The sequence below is a fragment of the Ambystoma mexicanum genome, chromosome 9, assembly GCF_040938575.1.
Source record: "Ambystoma mexicanum isolate Mex_15411 chromosome 9, UKY_AmexF1_1, whole genome shotgun sequence".
NCBI classification, from domain to species: Eukaryota; Metazoa; Chordata; class Amphibia; order Caudata; family Ambystomatidae; genus Ambystoma; species Ambystoma mexicanum.
Window position 1 is genome coordinate 667,601,088 of NC_090931.1, and position 27,838 is coordinate 667,628,925.

A 27,838-nucleotide genomic window follows, 5' to 3' on the forward strand; every position below is an offset into this window, starting at 1 on the left:
TATGGGCTATGGGGTCTTTAACTCCATAGGGCTTCATGTGTTTTTGGTACGTGTGTCACACAGCACCCTCAGTGCAGTAACACAGGGGTGTCATAGTGACCCCCAATTCCATACCCTGGGACTGACTACTGTCTCCCAGGGCATGTAAAGTCACCATTGACTTTACTAGTCTCAAATTGTGAACAGAACCAGTACAAACCATCATTTTGTGGAAGTACTGGTAGGGGTAATTCGATTGCCCCTGGGTCTGTTTTCCAAGGGGGCACTGTCCAGTCCCCCCCTTGTCGAGGTTCTGGCTGGTGGCAGTGGTTACCACGCAAAATATTCCACCAGAATATTTCCTATGGGATTTTCCCATTCATTTTAAACGCACCACTTTTTTGGTGCAATGTTAAAGATACCGCTGGGTTATTTATTTAATATTTATTCCCCGGTTGGGTCTTTTTGCCAGGACTCGGGTTTTAAAATGGCTTTTGTGTTCGCCTCTGTAACTCCAACCCAAGTTGAGCCCTTTGTTCCACTTTTGGCGGGCTTCTGCACAGAAGCCTCCAAAAGTGGTGCCACTCTGTCTGGGTCTACAGGATGTGTGGGAGGGGGGGGAATAGGCACCCTGGACTGAGTTGCCTTGGCAACTCAAGTCGCACTCTTGTGCGACTGTCCCAGTGGTGAGCCGCCCGGCTCACCACTTAGCATGTTTGATTGACAGCTAGGCTGATGAATGAGTGTTTTTCTGCATAAAAGCAGGGCTTTGGGGACTGGAACTTCAGAAGTCGCCACAGGACCTAAAGAATCCAAAGAGGGGAGAGGCTGAGCCATCTACGACGACACCACCGGTGAAGCCCTGCTGTACGAAACTCACCACTTTCCCGACGACAGAGAAGATCTTCTTCCAGGAGAGTCTTCTTCCCTTTGAGCTGGTGGGACCAACCAGTTTGCTTTTTTTGCCTTCCTGGATCGTCTCGTGGTCAAATCGTAGTACCTATTAACCGGTAAACTCCGTGGCTGGTTTCTTCCCTGGCAGTGCAACGACCTCCAGCTTTCCTCCACGTCGAGATATTCTCTTCCCCTGGACGAAGCCCTGACTTGCACCCGCTGCCAGGAACAACTACACCCGCTGGAGCTTTCTCACCATTTCAGGTACTGTGTCCCGCATGGTCTCCCTTGCAACAGACTGTCCAAGGTGTCCCGTAAATCCTTGACTCTCTATCCTGGGGTGACCTCGGACCCGTTAACATTACCTTTCTAACTTGATCCAACCTCTTTTTGACTTTCCTGCAAAGACTTTGAGTGCATTTCCACTGTGTGATCTTGGGCACATTCCGCCTTGCTCTCTCAAAGAGTGGGCCTGGCCTATGAACTTTTTGCTCTACAGTAGACCCTGCCTTTCCTGACTTGCTGTGGTTCTTTAAACGTGTTGGTACTGTGTGATTTTCCTATTCTGCCTTTTCTCTCCCTTCTTTTAACAAATTATTGGAGTGCCATCTATGGTTACACGCTCGCCTCTGTTTTGCTAAATAATTGGTGTCTTAACATAGACTTGTCCAATAATTAATTAGGGAGGTGTATATATTTCTAGTGACTGTGGTTGAACTTGCTGGACATATTAGTGCCAGTGTATTTTTACAAGTGTGTTTTTAAATAAATAATTATATACTTTCATACCCAAGCTCTGGTCAGTGTTTGCTTGTACTACTGTATTTCTAACCCTATTGTGTATACTCTATATACTGCCTAACTCTTCTTGAGAGAAGTCTGACTGCTCAGCCACAACTACCAGGTAAATCTGGGTGGTGCAGACTGCTACCAATTGGGTTTACTGCTAACAGCTGTAGTCCTAAACGTTTTGCAGTGGTCCCTAAGGGAACTGCACAGGTTTCTTCCTAATACTGGGCTTTAAGGATGTGACTGACACTAATGCCTTATCTCTAGCCAGCTCCGTTAAGGCACTAAGCTTCACTCAACGCTTACTTTACCCCCACACACTCCAAATACTGCATCTTGGACTGGTTAGCTGATTTGAACTGCAACATTTCTGTCACCTTGAACTTACCTTGCCTCTGGACTAACCATCACATTATTTCATTCACTATTCCTGTGACCAATCCCCACCCTCCCAGGTCGCTGCCTTTCCCTCCTACACTTACTAACTTCAACCTGCACTTTGCCTTTTCGGGAGCAGCTCACCAGCTCACAGTCTCTTGGTAACGACCCTGCATCACTGGTTGATATATACAACCTTACTCTTGACACAAGCTACTAACACTGTAGCACCACTGCCCCGTAACACTAAACCAACCTCACATATTAATGCTTGGTTCTCTGCTGACCTCAAAGCCCTCCGCCTGAAAAAATGTGAGCCAGAAACCAAATGGAGGAACAACCCCTTGGAATCTAATATCACTGGCTTCATCTCCTTAGCAAGAGAATTCAAACAGGCAGTTCTCCAAACGAAAAGCTTCATCTACAATTCCAGAATCACCAACACTAAATCTAGCTCCTATGAGCTCTTCGCGATCATGCGTGAGCTAGAATCTCCAGTACCCCCTCCAACATTTCAGAAAAGACAGCATTTGCTGCGTCAATATCCAGAAGGCCTTGGTAGACAAAACCATCACACTTCAGAAGATCTTAATAAAAAAAACTCCTTAAGCAACAACCCCGCCAGACCCTCCGACTTCCCCCCCCAAATCCTACCCACATTTAACTTAATACCAGTCTCGGAAAATGACATCATCCAGATCATCAAAGGCATCAAACCCTCCCGCTGCCAAGGGAATGCCTGCCCAGCTGCTGTTATCAAGGACTGCACTGTAGAACTTGACTCTTCAGCACCATCAACAACAATGCCTCAGTCGCCGCTGGCCTAGTGCCGGCCAACCTAAACAATACGTGGGTACTCCCTCTGCTGAAAAAACCTACCTTAGACCCGAACATCCCAATAAACTACCGCCCTATCACCACTGTCCCGTTTCTCTTCAAGAACCTGGATTGTGCGACAAACTTACAGATCCAGGTATACATTGAATCTAGAAACCTCCTTAGTCTGCTACAATCAGGCTTCCGACCAGGCCATGGTACAGAATCTGCATTGTTGGACCTAAAAAAACAACTGGACGAATTCAGACATTCTGACAACGCAGCCATAATCCTATTGCTTGACCTATAGGTGGCCTTTGACCTTGCGGACCACCAAATTCGGTGTCAACACCTCTCCCTGACAGCCTACTTCTCTGTCGAAGCCATCGCCTGGATTTCCTCCTTTCTGACTGACGGGTCCATGAGAGTCTTCTCGGCCAATGCCTCAGCCCCGCCCCCCTTGCGTCACCTGCATGGTCCCCATGACTCTTGTGTCTCCCCCCCACTGTACAATATAACAATATATTTACCAAGCCTTTTTTCGACCTATTGGGTGAACTAGGCATCTCCTATGCAGACTATGCATATGATACACTGATAATCCTCCCCCTCACCGGTAGCTACGCCACCGACTAACACCCTGCAGTCAGTCTACCAATATATACTAGCTTGGATGGCCTCTCACCTCCTTTGCATCAATGATGATAAGACTGAAATTCTATTGTTCAGATCGCAAACCTTACTCAGCAAACTGGACCAAAAGTACAACTCTTCCACCATACGTGGCATCACCATCCCAGTATCGAGGGATGTCACGACCATGGACGTGCATCTAGACGCCACCCTGTCTCTCCCCATGCAGGTCAACGCTATTGCATTGTTTGCTGCATACACCACCAAGCTAATCAATGCCTTCAGCCCCTTTTGGTCCCCCGAGAGCTGCCTTACTATTGCCCAGGAACTCATTGGCTCTAGGTTGGATTATTGCAATGCCCTATTTGCAGGCACTTCCGCCAGCAACATCAACAAACTGCATGTAATTCAGAACAATTACCTCAGGGCGGCACTAAACATCCCTAGGCAAGAGCATATTTCATACGCCAGCGCACTGGCTACCAATTTGTGAGTGCATTATCTTCAAGACTCTAGCCATCACCCACAAATACCTTTCAAATATTGACCCAGATACTTCTCTCAAAAACTCAAAAGCTCACAATCTGCAAGACCCACCCACTCTTCCTACACTCACCGACTTATCAGTCCTACATTCAGGCTAACGAGATCTGGCGGTCTAAGCTTCCAGGTCATTGCCTCCAAGAACTGGAATGCTTTACCTCAGGCACTAAGAGCAGAACAATCGTACTGGGGCTTCAGAAAACACCTTAAGACCTTGCTTTTCTCCCGGGACTTGACGCGTTGCTTGAGATACCTTCGGGTGCCCTTGATCCATGCTCCATAATGTACACTGCTTAAATGTTTGCAATCAGCGTCTTGACGCCCTCGGGTTTAGAGTGCTTTATAAATGCAAAAAAATGTCAATAAATAAATAATGAGCCATTTACCACATGCAGACCTAGCAGATGAATGCGTCTGAAGTTAATGTATTCAGCATTAGCGTACGTCCACGTAATTTAAATATCTCATGTGGGGGCTAACATACCATCATACCATTAACGGATGTGGAAAACACATTAGGACTACTGATAACCCATAAAAAAGGATATGAGAAAGGTCCAATAATTACTGGATGCCAAAAGCTGACGTAAACAAGCACCAGGCGAACAAAATGCACGCCCAGTTGTCAGCAATCACCATGCATGCTACACAAACCCATTCCCCAACCACTCCCAACACACATTACCATGCAAGCTCGAGGGACACTACCACTGTACCTGGGTGAGCTGTACATACAGATTTAGGTCCACAGGAATGATTTGCAGATCACACAAACAGATCACCTTGACAGAGCAACCATCATCCTGCAGCTTATTCAGGAGGACATTCAGAAACCATCAACACTGCCAGAAGTTGTTTGTTGTCCTCCATTTCCTAGCCACCGGCAGCTTCTAAAACACAGTTGGTATGGTACAAGGACTGGCATAGCTCACATTTTCTAAAGTCCTCAAATATGTCTTGATAGCAGTAATTTGCCATTCTGCTCTGCAGCACACATAAGCATGCCAACAAATCCCAAGAAACCAATATCATCAAAGAACGTTTTTACAACATCCAATTCCCCAATATCATTTGCGCCCTCACCTGCATGCACGTGCCTTTGGTGACAGCCTAAGCCACTGGTTAATTGCACTGTAACAGGAAACAGCAGCACAGACTGAATGTGCAAATGGCATGTGACACGGACACGACCATCGCACACTGTTTTGCCATCTTTCTAGGATCGACAGACCACTCTATGTTAATTCTCAACAATACATAAGCGGCTTACATGGCCAAGCACAGGGGATAAAGTACATGGCGGTTAAGTAAGCAAACAACAGATAATAGTGGAAAGGGGAGATCCACAGGGTAGTGTTGAACAGAGGGAATACCAGAAAGTGTGTCTAGCGGTCGTGTGGGAATTATTTGCTACATCATGCACCCTGCAATAACAAGAGCTGCAAACTATAACATTAAATAACTATACATTTTCACATGAAATTACTATCAGCATGTTATTAATGACATGTCAACCGATGCATATAGGTGATGCAGGCCATCGACTCTTGCCATTGCTGATAACTCAACACCATTACCTAAAATGCGTTAGGGGAGAAGATACAAAGCTGTGCACATATGCCATCATTGAGAGCCTTTGGAATGTCGAAAGCCAGGTTCATATGCCTACAGAGGACTGCTGGGACTCTTATGTATACCCCTCAGAAGGTTGGTCATATCATCATTGCCTGTTGCAGGCTGCACAAGTTGTGCATATGCCGCAATGTGCCCCTATCCCACAATGGCGTCATACAACCCGACAGTTATGACAAAGATGATGGGGATGAGCACACAGCCAGAATGGGATGTGCAAGAAGAGAGGAAATGGGGTAGCTTGTAGTGACAGTGTTCTTCTTAACAGGAAGCGTATAGTCATACACACTAGCTAATGACATTTTAGAGTATGAGATTTAGCACATCTGAGGACAGTGCTGTGGTAGTGGCGCTAACATGATTGTAACATTGCTCTTTAAAATTGGCAATGCTAGAAATGTGTGAGCCTACAAGGTTCACAAGCTTCAGAGTGGAATGAAGACATACATGTTAAAAACCTTTCAAGGCTTTAGTCACCAGACAACATCACTCATGGGTGTACTTCCAGAACTCCAAACCTCCTTTCTCTTCCACCCCAACAAACCCCCATCTTCTACCCCAAAAATCCCCACCCCTCTCTTCTTCCTTCCCTTCCCACAACTCGTAGATAACCCAACAGTATTCATGTCACATGACAGAGTGCCACAATAGCGCTTGGGACTCTTGCCATTTCCTGGAAAGCTGGTAGTTGGACATTAGGGCAGTCTACGTGAGGCTATGGTGGGCTCGTCATGGGGGAATCATCCGTTGTTCTGACGTAGGTAGAAGGAGTCTGACGGTCAGGGGCCAATGTCTGGTGGTGAAACTGGGTCCTCTCCAGGATTCCAGTCAAAAAGGTGAACCCTTACGTGGACACTTGAGTGCTCTTTCCCATTTTCTGATTCTGAACAGCGATGGCATCCAAAACACCCTCTACCCTAAATGCCAAATGTGCGAGTTGCTGACCTGTTTTTTTTGTCATGTGATGCCATTGCTCTATGGGTCTCACTGAACAGTGGCAGCTTCTCTGTGAAGCGGTCCTCCTGTAGATGCAGTTGGGACTCCATCTCAAGTAGGCAGTGGAGGAGGGCCTGCTCTTGAGCCTCCATGATTGGATCAGGTCTGACTGAGGTTGGAACTGCAGAGGGCCCAGTGAAAAGATTGGTCATCTGGCATTGCATGCCTGACCGTGGAAGGGTTCAGGGTGTCGGGCTGCACTAGGGTCAGGGGCCCACCCTCCTGTGATTCTAATACTATCATCAGTGTCACCTCCTGCCCCTGCAGTTGGGCCGTGCTTGGTGTGGGAGAGTCGCCCACCGAATTTGCATCCACAGGGTGAATTTTAATGTTTGTGGGGGTTTCAGAGTATCTGTAGGGATGGTCTCTGTGGTCTGCTGGGGTCTCTCAGCACCAGCAACAAATGTCTCAGATGTTGCCACCTATAGAGTTGGTAGGGGCAGCTGTATTGGCATCTGTGGTGGCTTGGCTTTTTTGGACTGGGGATGTCCCTTTGACTTGGGTGCTGGTGTCCAGCCCTTCTCTTTCAAGGTGTAGCTGCTGGGAGTGCAGATGTCTGTCATGGCCTTCTTCCTAGTAGGTCCTTTGCTGCCTCGAGTGGGTGACCTGAGGTACCTATAGCTGTAGTGCCTTATGTTTGTGTCCCTAATGTTCCAGGTGCATCACTGGAGGTGGTCTCTGTGGGTGTAAATTGGTGACATCCATTACTTGTCCTTTTAGACGTTATTCTATGAACACATGGCTTGACTCACATTACAGGCCAGCTAGAGTTCAGCTTACCTAGAGTCGACTGTCTTCTTGGTCAGGGTTCGAGGCTCAGGGATGCTGTTGGTTCTTTTACCCAGCTCAGATCCCATTGAATTCAACATGATATACAATCAGCCACCCTCACCGTAACTGTGGTGGAGCCTGGGTATAGGAATCTAAACTGAGGTTGCCGTACACTCTTGAGGATGGTGGATGCACCCCTGAATCACAAAGCACACAAGTGTCAATTTAGAGGCCGCGGCCCTATAATTGTGCTTGCCTATTGTCTTTACTCATTCTAGTCTATTGGAGAAAATGTGTGTTATTGAAAAACTTCTATAATGGTACTCACCTGGGACGTTGATGGAACTCCAATTACTATGAACCATTATTTTAACTACTGTTAAGATGGATTTCCAAAATCAACCCTGGGATGGATTTTGCGTGGCCACCATATTTTGGTGAACAGAGAGACACAGATTTTAGCCAACCCGAATAAAAGTAAAGCATCAGACCGGCCAGGCTTAGTTGTGAGAGTGGCTTAGGGCTACATAGAGCACCACCAATAATTCAAGCTAGACAGGGAAGTATACAAGTATGCAACAATTGATTAGGCACTAAGCAAGTAAAACTTATAATCAAATATTGTCACACTATAAAGCAGAAATATACATTCACCATTCGGAGAAGAAAGAAAACATATACTTCAATAACCAGTGCAACACCGTCAAGTGCTTATATGCATGAAATTCAGTAAAGGCACTTGTAGTTATTCTAATACACAATGAGTCCAACCCTATGATGGTTAGGGGCTTTGTGCTCTAAAGTCACTGGTTCCAAAGTTATGCTTCACAGCTATGTTTATTAAGCTATTGGAAGAGACTGGCCAACAGGGGGCGCAGGAATTAACTGCTCCTGAGAGCTTCTCTGTCCCCAACGGTCCCTTTGATGGGTTGGACCACCCCCATAAGCCCTCAAGGAAGGGAGCAGACCCCCCCCCCTGGAGGTGCCCGAGGCTGCACAGCACCCCCTGACCCAATTCTGGTCCCTGCGGACCACGGGAGTCATGAGAACAGCACCCACAAAGGATTGGCGGTGTGACTTGGAATCACGTACCGGCGGGGAGCGCCTGCAGCATCAAAGGAGTCTGGTAGGAAGAAATGGAGTGACGGCAGAGTTTGGGCGGGGGTCATAGAGGGTCCCCTCAGACCAGAGGAGTACCATTTTACCCAATCATCCACCCGCCCACTAACGGAGTGCGGTGAGGAGCCCTGCAGTGCCGCCATGTAGGCACAGGGGGTGAAAGCAAAGGTGGCATGAGGGGGAATTGGGAGTCTCCCCTTCAACCCTGTGTGAAGGACGGCTGGGCTGTCCCAGCACAGAGACTTTCCGCAACCCGCTCTGTTCTCTACAGCGGGAGGGGCGGGCAGGAGCCCACTGCAAAGTGCCCGGATCAGCTACGTAGGAGAGGAGAATGCCAGCAGCAGACCCCTCTGAGACCGCTAGGTCAGAGGCACATTAAGGGGGACCGCAGAGAAGGCCACAACGAAAGCGCAACGTTTCCATTGGGGAAAGGAGACCTAACGAGGTGAGAAGAGCTCCGGAGGGAAGAGTGGGCATGGCCACTGCACGCAACATCCAAACCCCCCACATGGAGGCCTGATCCGACCGGGGCCCCTTGCCGTGCTGTCCCCGATCTCCCCGGTTCCGCCCAGAGGGAGACGGGAGTCCTGGGTGCGGCCGCCACCATGTGCCCTACATCTGAGACGCTGGACGTCCCACCAACTATACTGGCCACCGGCCACATAGAGCCTAAAAGGAGAAGGAAAGAGGACTGAAAGTGGACAATACAGGAAGTAGCTCCAACGAATTTGCTCTAACAGCACTTGATCTACCCAGGGAGTGCCTAGAGACTTTCCACTCATAGTTGGTGATAGCGGAAGGCTATAGGCCCCCATGGGAGCGTGGGGCGCTCCAGTCCATTATTGGGCCATCCCCATGGGGCGCCTTGGGTGAAGACACGCAAGGTCGGACCAAGAGGAGAGGGCAAGGGCTGTTGAATTTTTTTAAATCCCTGAGGTCACTATGAGAGTACTGGGGGAGCCCTTCAGATGATCTAATGCACATGGACAGTGAGAAGTACATGAAGGACAACGAGGGGAGAAGAGAAACCAGAAACAAATAACTACAGAGCTGTTGAGGCGGCACATGGGGAGGTAACCCACACAGAGGGAAGCCAGAACCACTGTGGCCTGGGGCGGTGGGGACTCCACGAAGTGATTGCATATGGATACGAGGGTGGGGATGAAATAGCACAACAGGGCAAAAAAGACCCCTCTAAGAGCCTGATCACAAGATACATAACTACGCTGGGTTTCGGAATCCCCCCAGGTGTGCCCCCTGGCGATAGCTCCCATCAAGAGGGCTGGCGGTCGGCAACCCATCAGAACTCATCGAAGGGAAACCACAGGCCACAGGAGTCCTAGTCTTGAATGTTAAGGACAACGCAGTGGCTCTAAGCTGAGGGCAAAGTTACGGAGGCTCCCCTCTTTGAGATCCATAGGGAGAATTCAAGATTTCAGTTAGGTCGTCTTAGGGTTCATCAACGTTTGCCCGCCTCCCCAAGGAGACTAAATGGATTGGGACCCGGAGGGCACAGTCTTGCCCAACTCTGGAAGGGGGCATCCCATGCGAGACCCGTGGGGAATCGCCACAGGAGGTGTATGGAAACAAGGCAGAGGCTGGCTGCATACAGGTATACCTCAAGTGCCCAGGGAACCCTGAGAAACCACAGCCCAACATGGCTAACCCCCAGAGGAGTCTGCGGCAACTAAGAAGGATGTTGCTGCATTAATAGAGGAACAAGATCAAGATCACCCAACGAATAGACAAGATGGAGGGGAGGCTTGAGGAAGTCGAGTAGGATCAACCCTTGCTCGATACCCTAGAGATGCAAATGGACATGCAATTTCTTCCGAAATGGAGAGACTGGAGGAAGAAGTTAGACTGAAGATGGATGATTTGGAAAAATCGAGAGAGGTGAAACAACCTTAGACTCTTTGGGATCCCGGACTGAGAATGGAAACGGAACTCGACCTGAGGAGAGAACTATACGAGATAACAAAATTAGTCTTCGATGACGACACTATAGATGAAGCAAAGATCGAAAGAATCCACCATGTGGATGAGGCTGCGGGAGGTCCGAGGACTGTTCTTGCCAAGTTCCACAACTACGGTGACAAGATGAAAATATTGGAAAAGGCCAAGGAGAAAGGTCTGGTTATGTTCGGTGCATCTAGAGTTACGATCTTCCAAGATCTGTCCTCTCTGAACTTAAAGTAGAGAATGTGCTCTCCCCTGACCAAATGGTTGAACAAGAAAGGAGTGAGGTACAGGTGGGGGTTCCCATTCTCCATTTCCTTTTAATTTGATGGCCATATGTACATGTTGACAATAGTGGAGGACTTTTGGAAAGTCATAGGAGAACTACGAGGAGAAGTCGACACCTCACAGAAACATGGACACCAGGCGGCGGGGGACAGGCATGGGTTAATCAAGGGACCAAGGAGACGATGGATAACTGGCTACAGGAAATACATAAAGCTGAATACATCGCCCACTTCAGACACTTGATTCTGCACGGAGAAAGTTAGGCGTGAACAAGGGGTCAGAACGTCTTTTTCCGGGGGGGGGGGGCCAAGTCTAGGAGGTGTTATACGTAGGGGACCAGCAAGGAGCTGGTTCAAACTGGTTGCCCGATCTTACTCTGGTAATGGCAACCAGGGGGAAATCGGACGCTGAGGCAGGTTAAAGGCGGGGCCAGGATTAGTATTGAGGGGGTGGAACACGGGTCTTCTCAAAGTGGTGCTTACCGGTGGAAGCGGGTGGAATTATGTGACCAGGCCGCCTAGAGCCCTAAAGGGAGGCAGGAGAAGAATATGGGAAGATGGCTGTAGGCTGGGGAAATATGGGGGGGGGGGGGCTCCTGAGGGTTGGGACACTGAATGTGAAGGGGATGAACGCTCCCACTAAGAGGTCACTGGTAGCTAGGGAGTTCCGGAGAGGTGGCTTTGATGTACTGTTCCTGCAAGAGACCAGGTATGCATAAGGGAAAGAACGGAGGGTCCCGGGTGGGCTTTGGGCCTGGAATATTGGGGGTCAGGCACCCTGAGGAAGGCCGGGGTTGGAATCCTCTTTGGCAAGGGGATATGAATGAAGGCCACAAAGATTTGGGCAAACGAAGAGGGATGGCCCTCTTGTTCTCGGGGTCCATAAACAAGGCTCAGTTCACGTTTGCAACAATCTATTGCCCAATTATGGGGCAACAGAGATGCCTGCTGAAAACTCTCCTAAAGATAATGCTTGAAGCCTCGGGCCACATCATCTTGGGGGGTGAATACAACATGTGGGCGGATTCCGAGACAGATAGGCTGGCCCGTGAGGGAGGAGGGGGGTATATGTTTTATTCGGCCCCACATGGCAGTTTTACAAGAATTGATTATTTGTTCATCTCAAGGGGTCTGTGCGAGGAAGCTCTGAGCTCTGATTTCTCTGATCACATGGTCAGACCATGATTTGGCAAGGGATGGAGCCCCGGAGGTCGAAGTGGAATTGTAACGTTTCACTCTGGAAGGACCTGATGTTCCGGGAGGAGTTGTCCCAGGAGATTGTCGAATAAAAAAAAAGATAACACAGATGAGGTCCCTATGATAATAGTGTGGGACGGTGCTAAGGCGACATGGAGGGGGATCCTGATCAGGGAACGATCACGGGAAAAGCGAGAGTGGTCATTGATTGAAAATAGGTTGTGGACCGAAATTGCCGAGCAAGATAAGAGGGCTAGGCACACCGAGGAGCGGAGGGGTGAAAGGGTCATAAAGGCGAAGGGAGAAACGGGAGGAGCTCTGTCTTCTTGAGGAAGATCAAATAATCAGGAAATTACAATTCCTGAAACAAAAATGTTATGAAAAAGGAGACAAAGCAAATGCAATGCTTTCCGTGAGATTGAGGGGTCAGCGGGCCGAATGATGGGTGTCCTCTATAGAAGGGGTAGATGGAACATCAGAGAGATGGGATACAGGAGGCATGTGCATGCTTCTGTGAAGACCACTACAGAAAAGGCACGGACGGCAGCACAGTAGAAATAACAAATTATTTGGAGGGGATTCGGATGCCCAGTATACCCCCGGAGGTTAAAGAGGTAATGGAATCTCCAATAACGGCCGAAGAAATACGGACGGCAGTGGGGAGGATCCCAACGGAAAGGAACCAGGGGGGATGGCATCTCGGCAGGTTTCTATAAGTCCTTTCTCAACCCAACCCCCTTATCCCATTCTTGGTGGACCTATTTAATGATATTTTGGAGACGGGGAAGCTCCGGAATCCTTCTCCCGAGCAATAATCACAGTCATAGCAAAGGAGGGCAGGGACCCTGAGAGAGGCGTTCTTGCCGCCCCATTTCACTCCTCAATATAGATGCAAAAATCTATACGCGGATATTGGCAGCGAGGTTGGAGACACACATGCCCCAATTGATCCACTCTGACCAAGTGAGATTTATAAAGGCACGCCAGGGCGCAGATACGTGTAGGAAAACCTTGCATTTGATCCATGAAGCGCAAGGTATGGGGGGCAGACCGGTTCTCCTTTCGGTAGACGCGGAAAAGGCTTTTGATAGGGTGGAGTGGGGCTTTCCAAAGGAAGTATTGAGTAAGGAGGGATTGGGACCCAGGTTACGTCGGGGTATCATGGCAGTTTTTGGATCCCGCCAGGCTTGTGTCACATTGAATGGAGGCTTCTCCCGTTGGTTTGCTCTGAGCTGGGGTACGAGGCAGTGGTGCCCCCTCTTACCGATCTTGTTTGCGCAAGGTATGGGGGACAGACCGGTTCTCCTTTCGGTAGACTCGGAAAAGGCTTTTGATAGGGTGGAGTGGGGCTTTCCAAAGGAAGTATTGGGTAAGGAGGGATTGGGACCCAGGTTACGTCGGGGTATCATGGCAGTTTTTGGATCCCGCCAGGCTTGTGTCACATTGAATGGAGGCTTCTCCCGTTGGTTTGCTCTGAGCTGGGGTACGAGGCAGTGGTGCCTCCTCCTACCGATCTTGTTTGCGCTATCTCTAGAACCCCTAGCACAGAGAATCTGGGAGGACCCAATGGTAGAGGGATTCAAAGTGGGGGAATGGAATATAAAGTAGCACTATATGCAGATGATATGCTCCTGCATTTAAAAAAAAAACCCTATCCTCCATTCCCAGGGCAATCGTGCTGATTGAACAACATGGTGATCTCTCTGGATTTAAGATCAATAGGTCGAAATCGGTGCTCTTCCCATGGTGCTCTTCCCATGGGACAGAGAGGGTGACGGAGACGTACATAGGTTCTCCCCCTTGGGACTCATGGTAAAGCACGGCGCGCTGAGATACTTGGGGATTAACCTCACAAGGGACCTGGGTGACCTATTTGAGGCCAACTTCCCCGCGCTGCTCACTAGGTTCCACACTGACCAGGAGAAATGGGGACCATTGACAAGTTTGTGGCTTGGACGCCTCAATGCCCTGAAGATGGCGTGCCTAACAAGATTTCACTATGCTTTTCAAATGCTCCCCATTCGAGTCCCTGGGCTTGGGTACCCTGTTGGCCTTCTCTTATATGCAATTGAAAGGAGTGCTCACAAGTGGGAAATGGAAGGATAGGGTGCAGAGGGACCTTACTCCTTTTGAAAAGCTCTTGGATAAAGGAACGGGAATGAAGGGCCTGATTTTGGTCATGTATAGGGAATTGGTGATTGCAGTGAAGGGATCCACTGAAAAATTGAGACAGAAATGTGAGGGTGACCTGGAGATGGAAATAGACACAGCATTGTGGTTGAGACTCTGTAGGGGGGCCTCGCAGACTTTGATTTTGTGCAAATACCAGCTGCACGACATTAAGCTCCTTCACAGGTGACAATATGACCCTGCCAGGCTCTCAAAGATGTTTCAGGCGGTGTGCCCAGACTGCTGGCGCTTATGCGGGTATAGGGACGATTACTAGCATATGTGGTGGGGATGCCCACGGGTGAAGGTCTTTTGAGAGGAGGTGCTGGGTTGGATCAAGGATCTAGACGGTGTCTCACGTACCCGAGAACCTCTTTTGGCTCCGTTTGGCCTGGAGGAAGTTGAGGGAGACCTGGCAGGATAAGGGGGTTGGCAGAGCCCCTGCTGCTAGCGGCACTGGCCTGCTTGGTGATGAAATGGAAGGGTGTCCGAAGCCCAAGTAAAAGGGAGTGGATCAATGTAGCGCTGAATACATGCTCTAAGGAGAGCATCACCGCAGCACTACATGGGAAGGCTGCATCCCACAAGTCTTTGTGTGGGGAATTTATGACCAAATACGTAAAGAATTGACGGAATGTGTTGTTGGATAAGTGATTGGGGGTCTTGAGGTGCGGCCTGTATGACCTGAATATGAAGGTATGAATCTTCAATTGGGGGGGCCTTCCATGCTCTGGACGGAGGACTAAGAACTCGGGATAGGCGCAGGAGGTGGCCACGGACAAGCAAGGAGCACACTACTTTACTTCAACGCTGAGGAAGACAACCAAAGGGATTGTTGGGCAATTGGAGAAGACACCGGTACCGGGGGTGGGAGATAAGGGGGGGGGTGTAAAGGTGTTTTCTCTTCAGCCATTGTAGTTACAAAAGTTTGTTGTTTGTATTTTGGAAAAACCTGATATAAATTACAATAAAAATAAAAAAGATATCGGAAGATGCCACTTGTTATGATAAAGTCAAAAAGGTACATAAACAAACTCAATCCCAGTCACTAGGATAGGCCTAGGAAGGGATACTCAACCAGAGCTCCACCGACCAAAGTCAGGAAAGAGTAGTTTAGGGACAGGAATGTACACCAATGTAACCCTATGGAGAACAGAAGAGGAAAAGGAACAAGTATGTTAACTTTCCCCCTGCCTCCGATTTCTCCAGTGACCACTGCTCTGATTCCGGAATCCATTGGGTACACAGTATTGTGTGCTTGGTATGGTCAAGGAATGCCCAAGGGCTGTGGGAGTAGAGGTCACTTTCAGAAGCAGGATTTAGTTTCAATTGGTAACGCTGCTTAGGAATCGGCTCCAGGCGGCTTCCAGTAGAAAACCCAAATGGGAAAAGATGAAGACTTCCGCAGGGAAAACCACCTCCAGATGCCTCCAGGGATTGAAGGAGTGCTGCAATGGCAGTCACCCCTTTCAGGCGACGACATGCAATCTTCAATGGCCGAACAAAGGAACAGGCCCAGCACAACTTCTCTCATGCAAGAAGGCTAGAAATGCAGGAGAAGTTGTCTTGTTGCATAAGTTGAAGATCCTTTAATGTTCCAAGAATTCACTCGCAAAAGGTGGCGGCTGCAGCAAGGCAGCCCATGATAGAGCTGGTCAGTCCACCGGTTGGTCCAGGGACACTTCTGAAGACTCAGAAGGCGTGGATCCTCAAGCAGGGGGTTGAGGCTGGTTGTTCTCACTGATCCAGGGGAGAGTGGACCTGCATTGCCCCAGGTGTGGTGATGACTTCTTACACTAGTAGCTACAGCTGGGTCCCTCTTGGAACCAGTGGAACTCAGAAAAGCATCACCCGGACAGGGTGCTGTTAAAAAAAAAATAGGAATCCCACCTTCTTCCTCAAAACTGAGGAAGAGGTCTGTGAAATAGGTCCTCCAATTCCTAAAGCTGGTCACAGAGTACCCTGAATTGTGCATTTGTGGGTTAAAACAGTGAAACGACACTTGCATGGCTTCAAACAAGAAAATGTTTTTATAGAGTCTGGGAGTTGAAAAAAAGTATCAGAGGCGAAAACTGACAGCAAAAACACACAAATAATGAGGGTAGGTGAAAGTCACCCAGAGATTAAAGGCATTTAATCCTGCAGGTGCAGCAAAAAGGACAGTCAGATTAAGCCAGTTAGTGGGACATTTTGGAGAGGTGCTGTGCCTTGTGCTTAAACAATGCCTTCAAACTGTAAAACTGTAACCAAGGATATTTGCCTTGAAAATGGCCATGGTTCCATCAACAACTGGACCCTAATTATGGAGGAAAGAAGATACGCCACACTGTGAAATCTAGCCTTAGCAGTACTGCATCGTCTAAAAAGGGGAAGGTCCTGGATGATTTGTTGATTTAATTAATTTTACTCCTACAGAGTAGTATATTCGTAAGTCGTCTCACTGTTACGATTTCAATGAGAAAGGACTACAATGTGCGGCATCCTTTCCCAGAGGCATACATGTGTCCAGGTTATCAATTTGCTTCATCCCATGTTTTGATGGACCCAAATAAACAACGATGGGGCTTAACACTTTTCTGTATGTAACTGCAAAGAATTCCTAATTTAGATGCACACAGTCCAAGAGAAAGTCAGGTTTAGAGTGGAGATGGGCTTCTGCCGCATCATCCAATCCTGTTCAACAAAAAACGTAAGGTAGAACAATTCATTACTTATGAGAGTAACCTCTGAATAACAATCCCAATCTTTTACAAAAACAGCTTGTCACCAGGTCTTCAATACAGGCACTGTTTATGCCATGAATGCAATATAAACAAAAAACTTGAGCCATGGTAACAGCATATTACCTGTGACCTGGCAGTGAGAGCTAGAGTATGGTGGCCACCGGCTTGCAGCTGTATCACCTCCTTCCCATCCAAACTTCTCACACACAGTGGCTGGAGCCTACAGGTCAAGAGGAGGTTACAATATAAATACATTTTACATCAAACATGTGCTACAGCAGTGCCTCCATAACACCTCTAGTTAAAAATATTGTCACTGCTCAACGCTGACAAGGGTGTCTCATAGGTAGGGTGATTGTCCGATAATTTTTCGTGTTTGGCAGATAACAGTTCAGCAACACCCAATCATCAAAGCAGAAATGCAGTTATAATGAATTAGGGCACCAGAGGAAATCATCATAAAAAATGTGGTTAATTAAAAAGTCAACGTGCATCTAAAATATGCACAATGAGAACACACACTGTACATATGCATTGCTGTTTCCTTTTCACCACAGTAAAAGCCTCTGTAAGATTCTGGTCATGATTGGTCTCAAAATGCAGTAATCATAAAAGGTGAATTCACAGTGATTCAATAAAGGTCTGCAAAGGAAGCTGCAGTGTCCATGGGAGCAGACAATCATGCAAGTCAGGTGGGTGCTGCCATTTTTTTTTGTTCTAATTGGGATCAGAAAAATACATTTCCTGGAAACAGCACATGTTATCTTAAACCAGATATGATGTTTCTAGAACAGAGGAAAATGCTTGGGTCAGGGATTGTCACTGTTAAGACAGAATTACTATTAATGGGGATTTTAGGGTGCCTCAACTTTCTGCTTCACTTCTAATTTTGGGACCGCGCACTTATTTTTGGAGGTGAGGGGGACATTTCCTGACGTTCACCTGCCATTGCAACCCTTTTTACCAAACTATATGGTATTTGGTCAACCAAAAGGCACACAGTTTCAGGGATGCCTCTCAGACATCCAGGTTTTGCCTTGGGGTTATTTTAATCACCCTACATTGGTTTTGGGAAATATGATGGTGGTAGCAGTAAGTTTATTGTGGTTTCACCAAGGTGTAAGTCATTTTACTGCAATGGTACCCAAATGTAATTCTTTAGTAGCCATTGGGGTATCAATGTAGTTCTGGCTCTTGCCCACTTCGTATTTTAGGGCTTCCTTTTCTCAATGCAACCATGTGGCAGGCCTAGAATGGCTGTTCTGATCAGGCACGCTCTTTGTGGGCCCACTTGGCAGCCTCCATATTGGTTCAAACTGGTTTAGGCCACTCTAAGTCCCTAAGCTCTAACCTATCACATCCTGTGTGGGAGGTCTGGACTGAAGGGCAGTCCAGATGGCCAGCAAAAATGGTCGGTTACCCGACTGCCTTCTCCCCAACAACTTCCTTAGTGAATGGTGGGCTGGCTTTGGCCAGCCCTTAAGGGTTGTGGCATTTAAGGGTTCCCACTCGCTTTGCTATCTCTTGTTGCTGGGTCCCGGAATAAGCAGAACTGCTGTCCTGCTAGAGGAGTTTCCTGCAGATTCCTACTATGTTGTGCATTCTTAGTACCTCATCGGACTATACTGGCTGGATGTAGTGGCTTGGGCACATCACTATCCTCCCGCTGACGCAAACCTTCCATGCTAGGACGATGTCCAGGCTGTTTTACTGCCACTGCCTTCCATTTTAGCCAGGGTCTACTGCCTTAATGCGAGTAGCCGCCGCAGCAGGGAAGGTTATGGGGATACCACTGCTCCACCTCATCTGCTCTTTGGGGTGTGCTGGGTGGCCTCCACCTCTGTCTTCTTCATGAGGGCATCTTCTGTGGCTGTGCTACACTACTTTTGTCCACTGTGTCAACTGAATCCATCTTACTGTGTTTCTTCCTCTTCTCCGATTATTCATCGCCATTTTTTCACTGCAGGGAAGAGCTGCTTTGGGGGGAAAGGCCTTGCAAAATCTTCTCGACAACTCACAAAATCGAGTCGTTTTTATGAAGGTTGAGTACCATTTTACATGGCATGTGACCTTGATGTAAATATGTTCTATGAAAAGTGCTTTGGGAAAAGCACTATGTAAATAACGCATGTTTACCATTACAATGAAGTTCTGGGATGTTTGAAACTTTTATTTGACATTTAATGCAAACAAACAGTTTGCTGTAAATGCAAAATAAAGATATTTACTGTGCGTGGCTGGGCTCTGGGTGGGAGCAGTGTGCCAAGTATGAAATGGGGTTGTGATGATATGCAACATTTTACAGAAATCCCTGGTCACCATGTTGTTTGTCACCTGTCACCATGGGTTGAGTGGATTCCTTTTAGGTTGAGTATGTGAGAAAGCTGAGGGTATTCTCGCAAGTAGACCTTGGGAATCCCTTACTCAGGTGGCCAGGGATGGGCTAGCTCTCTCACATCCCAACCCTGGGGGCGGACGAGAGAGGGAGGACCACCTGGGTAGGAGAGCCCGAGGTTGTGCCCGGGGGAATACCCCAGGTGAGGTGCGGTATTATACCAGGAAAGAAGGAGAGGAGGATGAAATTCCTCAAACCTTTGTAGGCCAACGCATCTACCTCCCTTCCACCCAACCAATCTCCCTTTCCCAAATCCAACGACCCACCTGTATATGGTGAATCCGATAAGAACCCAAACCCTGCTGCACTAGGCAACAACATATCACAGAATCCCTGTTTTCTTGTTACATACCCAAACTCCCAATCTGTTGTGATAACACACTACCCTTCCCACAATCTCCCCTATTCAATTCACAAATCCTACAAAGCTCACCTTTCCGAGTTAACCAACCACCCCCTTTCTTATGACACCTTTTCCCCATCCAACCCTGTAGGATACTTAGAAAATCTACCTCCCCCTTTTCCGACACAAACACTTTCTCATACTGTGACAGACAACGGACTAACAACAAAGCCATTTACCTGATGTGTCCCAACACAAGGGTCAGGCAAAGTCAGTCAATTGACCATAACGACACAGACCGGACGGCCCTTTACCTTCCCCACACGGATAAAAGGTTGAGCACGAGAGCACACTTTGAGCAAGGATAACTGCATGAGAAGCAGCTATTTCAGGATGGCAGTTCAAACGGAGAAGAAATGCGGAGAGACCGGAAAGGACAACAAGGATGGAAGTGCCCTTGCACCTTTTGACCCGAACCCGGAAAGCCTCTGTGAAAGGGATCATAAGACCAGGAATTACAGGTGTCAACGGTGCACAGGACTCTCCCGCTCTGATAACCGAGGCGGGGAGACGTACTTGCTACCATGGTACCGTCCTTGACTCCAGAGACAAGAAACAAGGAGATCAGCACAGCTGGATAGTTGGAGGGAGAACCGATAGATAACCGGACGGTGAACCCGGCTGACAGATGCCCACGAATGAGAGCAAAAAGTAACACCCCGTAAACATTGTGTCGACAAGCGTGAACCTGGCTGAGGGTTCTCCACAAAAAATGGTTGTTTTAAAAAGACAATAAGACTCTTGAATGTTACCAGTTGCTGAGATCTTGAACGGAAGGCTGTAGTGAACCCGACTGAGGGAAGCCTAGGTTACAAAAAGGATTGGAGCCCGGTTGAGGGGGATCCACAGGTGCAAGGAAACAACCCGATGGGGAGAATACTGAAAGGAACTATTTGTTTGTTGTGAATAGTACATCAGATCCTATGAGGCAAAATACTTGGTGTAAAAGAGACTTAGCCACAGAAGGCCCTGATCATTTGGAACCACAATGTAAACTTGTGCTGGAGAATCTCAGGAGTGTGCTGTGCTCGAGGGTCCCACCTTGTCCCGTACTAAAAATCCGTGGGCAAGGGAGACCCCAGTTATACCATCTTGACCTATCCTTTAGTGAACACTTCTGTCTTTTCTGATGATTAGGGTAAGGATTGGCAATAGATTTTTTTAGTATATTTTTTGACAAGATGCCACTAGGACTGCCTTATTATTTGATGGTTGTAGCTTACTCCCATCTTAGATTTATGTTAGGCGTCTTTCTCACCCATTTATACAGTTTAATAAACTGATCACTTGTGTCTGTCTGTACTGTTGCCACCATGAGTTCCTTAGAAGTAGGTAAACTAATTGAATCAATTTACAGGTCTAGCAGGATTTTAAATAATCCGCAAGGCCTGTTTAGAAGAGGAGCGAGTGAAGTCTGAAGCGGGCAAGTGCTGTATCGTTGTTAATCTTGGGACCAACACCACAACCTTTTATGAAGAACAGAGGAGAGAAAGGAGGAAAGTCAGTGTGAAGGGCAGCCAGGTTGGGCCTGTAGTCGGGGGAATCCAGGTTTCACCGGCAGTCCATGTAAAATAATCCAGTATCTCTTATTTCTTCATAAAGCTCAAAATAAGCATTTACATTCCCAGGCATTGTGTATGTATATGCTTATTTTGATCTTGCCTGTCCATGTGTGTGCATAACTTGCACATTTTTATGATGGGTGATGTTATTTAATATATGTATAGTGTCCAGCCCTGAAGACGGACTTGGTTCAGAAATGCATTTGCGATTTTTGGACACCTATGAATGTACACTGCTTTTTAGTAAGAAATAAAAGAGACACTGGGTTATTTTACATGGATCGGACATCCACTGAATAAACATGTCTGTTTGAATCTGGAGTAATGGGAAATTAAAATCTTTGCCCTACTGTCCCAAGTGACAGGCAGCAAGAGAAGAACACACCACCCCCTTCCATCAAACAAGCGCTTACCTGGGCAGGATGTCTCCATGGCCCAGTTGCCCCTCCTTGCCCCTACCCCAGCTCCAAACTTCGGTCTTCAAGGATGGAAGAAGTGCATCTGCCTCTCCGCTGTAGGTGGGCGTTAGGGCCACTGTCCGCATACGTGCCCGTCCAGCCTTCCTCAGCAGCCTGGGTGATACTGGAAGAACAGAAGAGATGTTAGTTCTTTCACCAAAACAGGGTGCAGTGGAATAAAGAGCATCTAAAAAAAGAGGATCATAGAATACATATATTCGAAAGTTAAAGAAAGAGAAAACATTATTTCAAAAGAAAAACTATGTGTCATCAAACTCTCTCACTATCATCTCTTTACATTTTTAATAATACTAAAGCACTTTAACATGCTATTACTTTTTCCTTTTTGCATTTTGTATCTGCGTCTCCACTATGGACATAATAGCATTTGCATCTGTTGAACATAAATGGCCAACTGCATTAAAAGAAGGCTATCAAACTATGACAATTGTATTAACGGCAGCCACCTCCCCCAAGAGCAATTAACCCAAATGCTTCCCATTTGGTCCATTTATAAAAGATCTATCCCACACATCAAGCCACAAGTGGCAGGTACACAATATATAGAGTTTTTATTTAAGACTTCTCTACCCGAAGGCAGCAGCGCACTGTAACTCTACACTACCAGAACAGATAACTCAATCTTTAAAATACATAATTAAAAGACCTACAAATATAACATGAAATAAACATAAAATTTAAACTTGATAGAGCAAGAAATATTTACAATGATAAAATAAAACGTTAAGACGAAATTGGGATTGTTAAGTACATAAAATAAATGTTTAACTATTTCTGCAATTCAAGTAGGCAGGAGAGCAAGCAAATAATGGGAAGGGAGTTCCAGAACTGGGGTAACTGCAGCATGAAGGGGCTTTTTAGAGAGCTTCAAATGATTACATTTCCTAATAGCTAATCTCCTAAACTCTTAGTTATGCGTTTTATTGGTGGGGTGTTCAGAACCAATATTGAGGGTTGTGGGAAGCCAATCTAACAAAGTTTAGTCAAGCTCCCACTGAGTGGCTGAACAGTAAGGCATCAGGAGATTGATGTAAAGAACAATTAACATACAACATGGGTTGCCAAGCAGTTTAAGCATTAGCAATATATGTTTTAACAATACAGATACATTAAGAAAGAAGAAGAAATGTATGTTGTAGATCTGTGCAATGACCCTAGTTCAGTTCCTCAATTCGTAATAAGTAGAGCTTAAAGTCCTTATTGATCAAGTCCAAAATTTGTCTTGTACATATGTTTTGATTTATTGGCAAGATCCAACAAATCAACAGACGGTCATCCTCAAGACCGTTGTTACCACAAAAGTACACATTTCAAAGGTTTTGATCATTCATACATTACAAATTCACATTGCATTTGATATGAGTTACACAAAAAGCAATAGTATATTATCAAGCAATGGTTATTGCATACCATGATGCCAGTCAGTGTCAGGCAGGGTGAACAGGTTCAAAGGGATAAAACTAAAATTAAAGGAAATGATCAGTTCCTCTAATTAATTAATTGCAGCCTCCATTGTAAAACCCCATGTCATTCAAGTGCTTTCCACGTGATAGTGTGATCCTGCAAACAGAAATTATGTCCCAAAACCAAATATTGTCATGGGTGATTATTTCAAGTTATAGCAAGCGTGAGATGCCAGCTTCTTGTAGGATGGGTTCGTACTGACCCCTGTGCAGTGAAGTGCCACTTAAAATAATCACAAAGCGTGTCACATGCAGTCTCATGGGCTAAATCCATAGGATCAGTGTAATCTGGTGGGGATCAATGAAAATATGTAAATATGGCCAGGTGTCAACCCAGTGTTGGGTCCCATGCATCTACCCAATAACCATCGGATTGAATGGCGACTCACCAATTTGGTCTGTAACTGAATTCTGGATCGAGAAATAATGTCAATAAAAGGGATTACATCTCAATGAGATGCTATAGTTTAATTGATAGGTGAGTAAAAGCATAATATGCAAGTAGGCTCTTACCCTTGATGTGGTTTATGCTACATTCGTCACAAAAAACTCGATGTTGGAACCAAGTATGGTGTGGTCCCACACTTGATAATGTAACAGAAAGGCCAAATCTCTTGTTCTGTTCCTCCGTTTGTTCAACTTGGTTTAACTAAAAGTTAAATTGAAATCCAAATCTGCAGTAAGTAAGCATACTGCTTTGAGCAGCTGCTATGCATGTATTCATGTAATATTGTCAATTTATTCTCACCTAATATGGCGATGGAAATCCTCTGATTCATCCAAGTATCCTATTGGCAACTTGTCTCCTATTCTTTATATGCAATCAATGTAGGGTGCTGATAGCAGCGGGCTGCAACGCTATAAGTGTAGGCGGTTCCAATTACATTATATATATGGTATCAGTACTTGAAATTGATATAAAAAATGTTGATATAAAAAATGTCTTTGCAAAAATTCCACAGTGCACATGGCTTTAGACCAGTGAACTCCTGCTAGGTAGGAGAGCTTACCTGAAAGCTTCCAATTTGGATGGGCTAAATGCTGTGTTCAATCTCGTGGCACGCAACCGCCGACATCTCAATTAGCCTTATATTATGTAAATAATGTGTGTGACATCACACATGACTTCACACGCATGCGCAATTCCATGAAAGTACGTCATCTGATGACAATTTTAACTATGATGTAGTGCCATACTGGTGCGTAACATGTAGATGTTCTTAGATGTCATATTATCAAGTACTATCTTCCTGCATGAATAGAGAATGACAACTGCTGAAGAGGTCAGTCCATATTGAGTTGTCAGGTGGAGTAAATCAAGCAGAATCTGTATCATGTACAGTGCTGGTTGGTCACAGAATTGCGTTACGTGTGCAATAGGTTGAAGGTATAACTTAGAAGAATATAGTGAACTCGCTAAATAGTATGTGATTTCTCTTAGCTTGGGGTTACCCAGCATAGAGCTGTCTTAATCACCAAGGGAAAAAAACATGGATAGACCCTATTCTCCATGTTTAAAAATGCATCGACTAGAAGCCGGATGGTCAAAATTTAGCACAAATAATCCTCTAATAGGTCTGAACCTCATAGAATATGAATTTCATCACTGACCACACTTGTGTTGACTCGTTGAGCGGCATGTGCAGATTAAATGGCTAAATCCCTCCTGGATGGAATCAGATAAAGTATGGGATCAATAATTATCTGAACTTAAACCATGGCTATAAATTAGTAAATGGGGACATAAATTATTGGTTACTGGAAACTGGCATTTCATGCATGCAACTTTTATGTCAAAATTAACTTGGCAATATCATCATAACACGTTCATCTCAGAATTGAGCCCTAGTTGAACACACTGTAAATTGCAGATATATTTTGCTTCAATTTGCCTTAACTTGAGCTGCAGGTCACCTCTCCTTTTGCCTAATTGGGCTTTCTTTATTCCAATGAATTGGATATCTTTCACATCATCTATTTGATGAAATTCTTGCCAATGTATCGCTAATGGCAGACTATGGTCCTGTTTGCTAAGACTCGAAATGTGTTCTCTAATTCTGGTGTGGAGCTGCCGGATGGTGCTCCATATGTACACTTTCAGACACACGCCCACTAATGCGTATACCACAAATTCGGTACAGCAGTTAATTAAATCATTTATCAAGACTTTTATACCTTGCTGGTTACCAAATTCTTGGCAATCGGGATGCTACAGGTTCCACATGCTACAGGTTCCACATTTAAAAAACCCTTTTGTTGGTCTCAACCAATACGTACCTTTCGGACTTCTGTCAATCAGAAGGGAGGGACAAAGTTTGTTTTTAAATGTCGGTGCTTTGGTATATGAAAGATGGTCTCTCATCAAGGAAGGGCAGAATGTCCTCAGCAGGAGGATCACACGGGGAGAGACTTCCCCTCTGGGGATCAGGGAGGACGTCTCGGCAGAACACAGTAAAACACCTCTCACTCTCCACCCAACTCCTTCACACCCCCTTGCCCCATGCCACACGCCTCCATATTACACTCTAACATGTATGTCTGCGAGGTTGATGAGGCAGCAGTCACTGAGACGAGGAACAGTAGGTATGACTTGACCATGACTTCATTTAGAGGTGCTGTGATGAGGAGGAGGTGCAAAGCCATAACAAATCGCCATTGGAACCTGAATAAGTGGTCTAGACGCCATTGCCCATTCCAAATAAAGACAGAGGAAGGACTTACGTTGTCGGCAGACTCTGCCAGGAGGAACCACAAACTGGGAGGGTGTCCAGCACGGAAAGAAGGAGTGGTTGCTGTACAGGAAAGAAGGGGACTCGAGGTCAGCCTGCCCGGTCTGCTGTGCACACGTCGACTGGAGAGCTGGGGAAATGGGAGTCCTGGCGCAGGAAGCAGCCGGACAGCGCGGTCATGGAGAGAAGCGCAGCCCGACCAGAATGAAAAACTGCAAAACCAATGCAAGTGACCGCAGAAGCAGCGGGAGGGTGAGAGAAGCTAACAAGGACATTGGAAGTGCCCGAGACCGCCAAATGAGGAATGACAGAGACCCAGAAGGTACATGGGCTGTCAGGGGTCAGAAAAGGGGACAAAAGAAACCTCAAACCAAGGGTCTGGGAGCCAGTGTAATTGGTCATTTACAGCTCGCTTAATAGCCACAGGTCTCTAAGCACGTACCCGGGATCAAACCTGTGTTGCTCAGCGTCGTCTTGCTTCCAAGGCAAGCGTGTTGCCCCTGAACTATCCTCCTGAGACAATATGATAACACAGAGGAATACTCTAAACAATGGTACCTGGCAGGAGAGTAAACCAGGTCTATTAGGAGTAGAATACAGAGAATAGAGCAGGGTATGGGACCCACAACCTGAGAGGGAAAGTATCACTAGTCATCTTCTTTGTGGCATTACCAGGCAGGGTGGTGAACCAGGTCAGCCAAAACAAATCACTAAAGGAACTGTGATAAAAAGCCTGAGACGGGCCAGGGGAAGGGAGACATTCCCCCTGGTGTTGTGAATTGCGATACAAAGCCTAAGAAAGGCCAGGGGAATAGAGAAAGTCCCCATGGTGTTGTGAACTGTGATAAAAGGCTACAAAAGGACAGGGGAAGGGAGACATTCCCCATGGTGTTGTGAATTGTGACACTAAAGGCAGGAAAGGCCAAGGGAAGGGAGTAATTCCCCCTGGTGTTGTGAACTGAGAATGTAAATGTTAAGAGAGTGTGAACCAAGGAAGGCCAGAGGAAGGGAGTCATTCCCCCTGACTTTGTGTCAAGATACCTGGAGAAAGGAGGCATTTTCTAGGAACCCAATAGTGAAGAAGCAACTATGGGAAATAAGGAATGTTGATGCTTGAACTGGAACTTTACAGCTTGAGTCTGAATTGAGAACTTTACTAACTTTACTGCTTTTTGGCATTACAACCTGGAACTTTGTTTTGTACCTTGGAAAGGGATTGGGACCTGGGGAAGTGAGTCATTCCTTCAGGTAAAGGTCCCACCTAACACCTGGAACTGTGATCTGCTGTCCAGAAGAAGGGGGCCATTCTTCTGGACCGAGAAGATCCACCACCTCTCTAGTTTAGTTATAAGCGTGAGCGACTGAAGTAGGGTTTTGACACAGGACAGTGGACTCTTTATTTGCAACGACATCCTGACAGATCCATTAGCACTTTTAGTTGAGGTAGGGAAACCCCTCTTAAAGTTAGGAAAAATTTGATGTTATCTTTATGTTCATTACTGATAAATGTCTATTCCAACAGCCATGCCACCTTTGTGTCAGTCTCCTCCTTCTGCACCCTTCCAGTTAACAAATTTACATAAGCATTGTATCCTGGCAAGAGATTCTCACACCAAGGATACAGTATTTCTCTTTCACCGTGCGACCAATGCGAAAATGGTAACAAAGTGCTTACCAAGCTTACACAATGTTTTTCCAAAACCTAATTCACACGTGTGAAACACAATCTATCCCATGTTCAGCCTTCTGTACATCCTCAGTAGGCCTACTGTAACAGTATGTATGTATGTATGTATGAATGTGGGGGGGGGTGGCGTAGATGGGATTTACAAATGTCAGAATTCTAGCATTTGTCTCCAGGTGCTAATTAAGTGTTCATTACAAACGTTTTGATTTACACACTTGAATGCATTTAAAAGTTT

The 27,838-nt window shown here is 46.4% G+C and overlaps 1 protein-coding gene across 8 annotated transcripts in view; it reads right to left on the minus strand.

The window, feature by feature from the left end:
- ALS2 (alsin Rho guanine nucleotide exchange factor ALS2) overlaps positions 1-27,838 on the minus strand; it is a 1,241,906-nt gene that overhangs the window by 875,197 nt on the left and 338,871 nt on the right. For all 8 annotated transcript variants that reach the window (XM_069615500.1, XM_069615498.1, XM_069615499.1 and 5 more), the window contains 2 exons: positions 21,659-21,827; positions 17,009-17,105 (listed from right to left, as the gene is read on the minus strand). In XM_069615500.1, the coding sequence (XP_069471601.1) occupies positions 17,009-17,105; positions 21,659-21,827 (266 nt within the window). The remainder of the gene's footprint in view (positions 1-17,008; positions 17,106-21,658; positions 21,828-27,838) is intronic.